General features: G+C 40.3%; 1 protein-coding gene across 1 annotated transcript in view; it reads left to right on the forward strand.

Moving 5' to 3' along the window:
- The window catches only part of ttc3 (tetratricopeptide repeat domain 3), a 50,166-nt gene extending 42,622 nt beyond the window's left edge, over positions 1 to 7,544 (forward strand). The window contains 4 exon segments of the mRNA XM_034139982.1: positions 180 to 294; positions 3,320 to 3,430; positions 6,200 to 6,292; positions 7,256 to 7,544. Of these exon segments, the coding sequence (XP_033995873.1) occupies positions 180 to 294; positions 3,320 to 3,430; positions 6,200 to 6,292; positions 7,256 to 7,366 (430 nt within the window). The 3' untranslated portion in view covers positions 7,367 to 7,544.
- Positions 7,545 to 8,921: the final 1,377 nt, after the last annotated feature.

Genomic DNA, 8,921 nt, shown 5'->3' on the forward strand with positions numbered 1-8,921 from the left:
AGTTGTTTGTTCGTGATATTTTGGCAAATACAAAAGACTTTTAAGACTCCAAGGTATAATTTCTACTTGAGGAATTTATTATTTTGCTTCTATTAAGCATCACGCATTATTCAACTTGCAGGTTTACACTCGCAGAACAAATGTTGACACTGAAGTACATTTGCTGTGTTTATCTTCAGGCCAGAGTTGATGAGGTTCGTTCAGGACCTGCGTTTCTCCAGCGGAGGCAGTCTGAACAACATGGCTCTGCAGGACATGGTGGGAGGAGTGACCCAGCTGATCCTGGACCATCAGGTAGGGTTTAAAGGCCAAACTTTCAGACCTCAGCCATGACCACAGATGGCAAAAGTACACACATCCTTTACTCAAGTAGAAGTACAGATACTCGTGTTTAGAAATACTCTGGAAAAAGTAGAAGTACTGACTAAACTTCTTTACTCAAGTAAAATGAAGAAGTATGGGCTTTAAAATGTACTTAAGTAAAAAGTACCCATAACTAGCAGCTGTTTTAAAGAGTACCTGACCTCCCTTTATATTAATAGAACAATAATGTCATTGTTAGCTAATGAATGTTTCCATGCTGAACAACGGCAACATGACAACGTTTTCATTGGTCCCTCTTCTTTAGAGAAGACCAGGAAATGATGGATACACGGATCGTGTTCAAATCAATAGGCACGCAATGACTCTAAATAATAATGATCACGCCACCAAACACACATTCAAACTAAAGGAACCAGCCTGTTTGGAAAATGTAAGAAGTAGAAAGTACAGGTATTTGTGTTCAAAATGTAAGAAGTAGAAAGTACAGGTATTTGTGTTCAAAATGTAAGAAGTCAAAGTAAAAAGTCGTCAGAAAAATAAGTAGTGGAGTAAAGTACTGATACCAGAAAAATGTACTTAAGTACAGAAACTAAGTATTTGTACTCCACTACTTCCCACCTCTGGCCATGACATATATGTATAATATGTAAAAATGTCATACCATAATATGTCTTAAAACTAGGGCTGTCAAGTTAACGCGTTAATAACGCGTTAACGCAAAAAAAAATTAACGCCACTAATTATTTTAACGCGATTAACGCATGTGTATTTTTTGTCCTCGGCCGCCGTAGTTTCAGAGCGCATCGAGTTTAAAATACCATCTACAAGCTGATGCTGACAGCCCCGCTCCTGCTGCCCGCTTGTGGCAGACCACACTTCCACGCTCACCGGCAGGCCCGGACTGGCCATCGGGAGGACCGGGAGGGTGTGTGTATGTGTGGCGCGAGCGAAGCACACCTTACGTGTTGTTGTTAGCATCTGGTGCTAGCTAGCTGAGCTAACGCATATAAGGAGCTGTTTCAATGAAAACAGAGGAGCGACATTTCGCCGACAACTGCGCCGAGCACTTGACTTTATGCAGGTAGCCAGACAGCACACTCAGCACGGATAGTGCCGCAACACAGCTCATACACACAGGCATATATGCCTTGAGCTGCACATAGCTCCAACGATCCTCCACATTCACACACACACACACACACACACACACACGCACATAGCTCCAACGATTCACACACACACACACACACACACACACACACACACACACACACACACACACACACACACACAGTATTGTATGAGAGAGGTTCTAGGTTGAATTGAGGCGAATATTTGTAATGTTCAGAGGTTGTTGTGTTTAATATTCATGAGAATATTTGTCATTGTTCAAATGATAATAAACAAACATATAAAGCATAGTTGTCCACTCATATGTTGATAAGAGTATTAAAAACTTGAAAAATATCCCTCTAAGGTACATTTAGAACAGATAAAAAATGTGCGATTAATTTGCGATTAATCGCGATTAAATATTTTAATCGACTGACAGCCCTACTTAAAACATATGATAGTATATTTTATAAAAATGCCATAATGCCCGTGTGTCGGGGGAAAAAGCCATATTATAGTATGTCGGAAAAAATCTCATGCTTTAACCTGTTTCACACCTTCCCCCCGGTACCGGGCGGATAAACGCGTAATTTGCAGGAAACAACGTCTAAGGAATCTTAATATTGAATAAAACTATGAATGTGTTATATCCATGTAACGGGAAGAAACTCAGCTAACTGATCTTTTTAATTTTTTTTTTCAAAAAAAACCCACAATGCTAGCACTGAATTAGCCTCGATCGAAAAAACGGGACCTACAAAGGCACTTAAACTCACTCATAACTCCCTTATTACTTATCCTAGATGCACAGCCAACCACTCGTTTTTGGTGTCCTGGAGACACTGAATCTACCGGTGCCCACCTCAACACTCAGTGATAAACATTCGCGACGCTATCAACGAAAGCGTACATCATCACATGTGGAGCTAAGAAGCTAAACATGTAAATATGGCTTACCTTGGTCAAAAGTGGTCTTCAATGGCATTAAAACGATAAAAAAACGATGCTGCAGTTAATCCATAGGTTCATCCTATGTGTCTGTGCCTTCTTTGAAATTATTTCTGATAATCCATAAGCAATACAACTGCGTTTTAGTTTCCAAACTCCAGAAGGAGACATTCCTCCAGTTTGGTTTCGTTTTCCACACGCGAATTGGCCACATTTTTACTTTACAATGTGTGTGTATGTGAGTCTCCTCCTTCGATTCTATTGGCTCTAACGGTCACAAGGGTATGTCAACCAACCAAATCGAGCAAGGGGGGCCAGAGATAGGTCAAATCCACCCAAATGACCCCAGATGGCCCAGTTTTTGGCTAAATCTCTCTAAAAAGGTCAAATTTCACTTGTTTTGCATCAATCTTGATACAGGGTACTTATTATATGTTGTACTTTGGATTCCTAAAGCTTTTAGTCTACTAACCCATCATCCAAGGGTAGTTTTCACTATCTGTAAAAAATAATTTTTGGACGGACACTATAATTTACAGTTTTTTACTATGTAAAATCTGAATTTTCTTTAAAATAAAAAACATTTATATTGATTCTGACACTTCGACATCCAACTCACAGGTTTATCATTACTTTGAGAAAAAAGATTATTAATTTAACCCTTTTAGAAGGGAAGATATGGTCATTTGTTCTGGGAATGTCATTTTCGAGCCTGAGACCTGAAAAACAGGCTCAGAGTGGAACAGGTTAAGTATGTTGTGAAAAATTGCATTGAAAGAAAGCCATAGCATAGAATGTAGTAAACATGTCATGCTCTGAATGTTAAAGAAATGTCAACAAAAAAAACGTCATGCTATAGTATGTTGTAAAAATGTCATAAAAAGTGAAAATCACAATTATTATTTTTTTTAATCATATTTTTTCTTTCTTTCAGGAGAAGCTAAATGCGGCCAAATTGAACGCCAAAGGACGTGGCAGTCCGGCTCAGTGCGCCGCGCCGGTCTGGCAACCGATGGGACACCCGAGAGTCAAACACTCTGATGCAGTAAGTCCTGAAATCAGTCCTTAGTAAGACCTGCAGGATAACTCTAGAACAGGGGTTTTCAAAGTCTGGGAAGGTGAGCCTCCCCTCAGAGAACATGAGAACAGCCGCGCCCCCCCTCCCAATTATTATTGCTATTATTATTATTATTATTATTGTTGTTGTTGCTATAATGCAGGGGTATTCAATTGCATTTCAAAGAGGTCCAGTAAGAGCAAATGTCATTAAATGCTCTGTTTTCGCTGTCTACCTTTCTCTTTTTTGAGCACGCCATTTGAAGTTACTCCGACTGTTTCTCTCTTCTTGTCTCGTCTCTGTGTGTTTGAATCTATCGTGCTGACTCACTGACTGCACCGATTTGATTGGCTGAGTAGCATCACCTCCTAAAAACATTACAAAATAACTTTTAAAAACCTTTTTATCTTTTTGTTTTAAATATTTGTTTTAAACATTTTTTACATTTTCAACATCGTGGATGAATCCTTATATGCTCCCGGCAACACACTGAACATCAACTTTGCCTCCTTATTACACTCACCCCTACTTTAGTGCTGGGAACAATGAGTCTGCGTCTTTGATGCGCACAGGCGGATGATGCGGGGATCAGAGTCCTGCGGGGATCAGAGTCCTGCATTGGGTCGGTACCCGACGGGTGACCCAATCGGACCTCTCCCCCGCGGGACCGGGCATAATCATAACCTCTGCACCGCATCAATCTGCTGCTGAGCGCGCCACATTCGAAATGGCTGAGGTGAAGCTCTAGCGGAGAATACAGCATTGTAAATAACTCTTCCTCAAGAGCGAAATCCAACGTCTGGGAGGCTTTTGGTGTCATGGAGAAAATAACCAACATCCCACACTCTTTGAGCCAAATACGCAACTGCGTGTGTTAATAATTGCATGTTTTCAGTGCTCCTAGAATATGCGGGTTCGGGTCGGTTTGCGGATCTTGTGCCGACGGGTCGGGTCGGTTTGCGGAACTAATTGGCAATATGTGCGGGTGGCGGGGCGGGTTCGGTATTGCACGTTGCAGGTGCGGGGCGTGAGCGGGTCTTGAAAATCAGACCCGTGCAGGACTCTGGCGGGGATGCAATGTAGACAGGAATAAACGCAGATCATCCTCTGGCTGCAGCCTTGACCGGTACTTGCTTTTGATCAAAGTCAATGCGGAAAACCCACACTCACACAGGTAGGTGGAGGTGAAGGGAATGAGCACTTTTACAACCTTTTTGGCGAGGTGGGGGAACTCGGTCTCCACAGACAGCCAAAAGTGTGCAAGTGACACTTTACTCATCTTGTTCTCGTTACTTTTTTTTCTCATGCTGCGCCTCCCCTGAAGCTCTCTGGCGCCCCCCCAGGGAGGCGCGCCTCACACTTTGAAAACCGCTGCTCTAGAACATCAGAATAACTGTATTAGTCCCACAGAGGGGACATTTACATTGTTACAGCAGAAAAGAGCCAAAGACAGCTTAATGTTACCTTAGAAGCATAATTTACCTGCTACTATTAGATCCCTTGCATCATTGGGTGTGTTTCAGCGTGCATTACCATCTCACTTTCGGGCTGTTCTTGGTATTGATGAAACTGATCTATGACTCTTATTAGTTTTACTGTCTATCAAATTGTAATGATTGTTTGTATTACTTCATGAATTTTACTTAACAGACTGTACGTGGTTTGTCATGCTTTGCTTTCTGTTATTGTGTTCATGTATGTCTGTAAGATGTTGATTTTGTCGGGACCCCCTTGAAAACGACATGGTGCATCTCAAGAGCTTTATCCTAATAAATACATTTCTATATGTGTGTGTATATATATATATATATATATATATATATATATATATATATATATAAAAAATACTAAAGTTAAAGCTCACCTATCATGCTATTTTTAGGCAATAGCATAGGTCTCAGATATATAAAAATATATAGAAAACATGTCTATGAAGTGTTTTGCTCAAAATGCCAAACAGATAACCCATTCTAGCCATGCCTCATATCCCTCTATTTCACTTCCTGTTTCAAAAGTGCTGATTTGGGGTATAAAGCTTAAAAATTGATAAAATAAAAAAGGAGGGGGCTGAGCTCATGCGGGACCCGACAGCTACTGTCTAAACTAAATACTGCCGTGATGAAACGCCATATCATGGATTATCAAGGATTATTTCTGAAACAGTATGGAGCTCAAAGGCTTTCTCTCTTGCCGGTTATACCACAAGGTGAGTTCCTTTTTATTTCCTGCTTCTTCACACACATGCTCTCCAGTACAGGTTAGCTCTGAGTGTTAGCGATGCTAATGTAAACAACGACCATATTACGTCCAAAACAGTCGGGCATTGTTTCTGATAGCAACTTTCTGATAGGGCCGTGGGTCCACATTTCAGATATTACGTCATATCGGACGCTAATCTGGATCAGCTCCGTTGTAGCCCCGTTTTTAGAGATTTGAGTACGGAGGAAAAGAGAGGGTTTTTTCTGACGCTGCGTGAGTTCCCTGACACACCGGGGACACACATTTATGTATAAAAGACATCAAAAAGTGCATTTTGCATGATAGGTCCCCTTTAAGAAAATTATAATAGAAATTACACAATTTACAAAATACACATCCTGTAACAGTTCTGAGGATTTAGCGGACAGGTATATATTGCACATAGTTGGTATGAAAACTAAACTGACTTAAAGTTCTTAATGTATCCCTACAAGGTACTTTGGGATTAATTCAGCTTTCTCATCTTAACTCAATTCTGTTTTTGTTTTTGTTTTGCAGCTGAACATGGAGGATCCGTGCATCATCTGTCACGAGGACATGAGTCCGGACGACATCTGTGTGCTGGAGTGCCGACACAGCTTCCACGACAAGGTGAGACAAAGCATCATAGGAGAGGATGTCATGACACATTATGAAGGTTTGACTATCATTTGTTATAAAAACATATAGTCCCATAAGAGTCATTCAAAAGATGCAATTATTTGTTAAAACGCTTTTATAAACTGAAGAAATAAGCGGTAATGATGATTATTTGATCATCTGGCAGCATCAGATCAGTTTACAGAGTCGTATTAAAGTGTATTATTCAGTTACCTCAAGAAGAATGTATTGAAATATCTTTAATGTGGTTAGGTCTTATATATTTCCTTTAGCCGTTCACGGACCTTTCATCTAAAAATGTATGGAAAACTGTCAAAAAGTATGAATTACTTTGACAACTCAAGTTACTAGTTTACTTTAGACCAAACATTTAATTCATAATTCTAGTTTCTAGTTTTACTTTAGACCAGGGGTGTCCAACTCAAGGCCCGGGGGCCAAATCCGGCCCGTGACTTCATTTCATGTGGCCCCACAAGAGCTCTGAAAGAATATAATATGTTTATTATACGGTTACATGCCGATTTACAGAAGCACGTTGCCCATAAACTACATGTCCCACAATGCATCTCATTTTGTGGCATTCTCCCTGAAGAGACTTGCAATTATTTGCCCTAGACTTCTGCTTTCAGACGTAGTTAATTATGAAGTTATTACCCTATCCGATAATAATCCAATGCAGAGGCAATAATGTAATATAATACATTATTTTATATATATTAAATATTTATATATGTATTTTTATATAGTCTTATATATAAAACTGGCCCTTTGAGTTGAGTTTTGATTTGTGTCTTTAGTCCCCACTTGTGCGCTGTCAGTTTTATTGGTCCAGCCTTTGGAGCTGCAGGTTTTAACTCAGCGTTTCTCCTCCTCTCTCCTCTCCTCTCTCCTCTCCTCTCCTCTCCTCTCCTCTCCTCTCCTCTCCTCTCCTCTCCTCTCCTCTCCTCTCCTCAGTGCATCCGCTCGTGGCTGAAGGAGCAGAGCACGTGTCCGACCTGCAGAGATCACGCTCTGATGCCAGACGACTTCCCCGAGCTCTCCGGACGCAGACGCCAAGCTCCATAACGTCTTAACTCTGATTATATTTCTTATTACCCACGTGATTTTATCTTCTTTCATATTTTTTATTCGCCACTAATATCATTTAAAACTAATAATGCATAGTTGTTGTTGCATCGTTGATGTGTTCAAACTTATAATTTCTTTACATTTAATAAAGTTCACGTCTTGTGTTTGAACTGGTCTCTGTCTGTGTCTGTGTTTGTGTGCCCTTCAAACCTCAGACTGTCAAATATCCTGAAGAGATTACAACGCAGAGGTATGAGAAGTACTCAGATCTGGTACTTGAGTAGAAGTACCAGAGTGTAGGAATACTCTGTTACAGTAAAAGTCCTGCATTCAAAATGTTACTCAAGTAAAAGTAGAAAAGTATTAGCATCAATATATCCTTGCATGCTGGGAAGTTCCGCTTTCATTTCATCCAAAATGGCTGGCATACCAACAGGAAGAGAAGTCAAATATTGTTGATTAATTGTTATTTTTAACATGAAAATCATATATGTTCTTTATTAACATGTGAGGAACTATATAATTAGTTCTGAAAGCAATTAAATAATTCAAGTTTTGAAATAACAGCTCTTTTATAAATGTCCATCCTAGTGGACGTCAGGACCGTCTTCATGGATTTAATGACTCAATATTGTTGCAGGAGACAGAACTGAAGTAGCAGACATTTTCTGTACCAGATAGTTACGGGAGATTCAGATGTTGAGCTCTCAGATGATGAGAGAGATGAGGATTTCACACCTGGGATAGAAGAGGGTCAAGAAGAAGGGGGGGAAAGATGCAGGAGGCTCCATGAGCATACAGATACAGAGACATACTGTATAGGGACGAGCTGGAAAGACATGTCCCTGTGGGCCAAGAGTAGCACGTATGTCTTGTTTTTATTTTAAGTGGAGCCATGAAACATTTGAATTGCCTCAGGAATGCCAAGTTTGTTTCTTTGAGCATGGTCAAATGGAGACCACATCCATAAAACCAGTCGAGATGACCCTAGAGTCAATGAAGGCTTCTCAATTCTCTAATTTCCACTCCTCGGTCCTCCGGTAGTGACCCGGAAATGGATTTCAGTGCGCCATGTTGAAGGACATCTAATTTCTCTAAATGCACATCGAGCATCGAGGAGGCTCTCTGGAAGAGCTATAAGGATAATATATCCAGTCTCTGATTGTGTTACGTTATTATGAGAGTGCTCTCATACTTTTTTGATTCTGAAATTGTATATATTTATATCAAAAGTCAAAGTCAGCTTTATTGTCAATAATTCTACATGTTGTACATCCAGAAATATCGTTTCCCGCAGTCCTACAGTGTGACATGTATACATAAAACAAAAAACAAAAAGGGCCTAGATAAACATGGTATACATTAAACAAAACAAAGGGCCTAGATAACTGGGGTATACAGTTTAAAATGTTAATATAATTTAAGTGTTCAAAGTACAGTTTCAGTGCAGTAGCATGGGAGATGGGCAGAAAAGTGAGTTAGGGGGTTAGAGTCCAGGACCATTTGGGGCAGGGGAGAAAGGTCGGAGGCAGGGTGGAGAGTTCAGGGGAGA

This window comes from Trematomus bernacchii, unplaced genomic scaffold, assembly GCF_902827165.1.
Source record: "Trematomus bernacchii unplaced genomic scaffold, fTreBer1.1, whole genome shotgun sequence".
Lineage (NCBI taxonomy): Eukaryota > Metazoa > Chordata > Actinopteri > Perciformes > Nototheniidae > Trematomus > Trematomus bernacchii.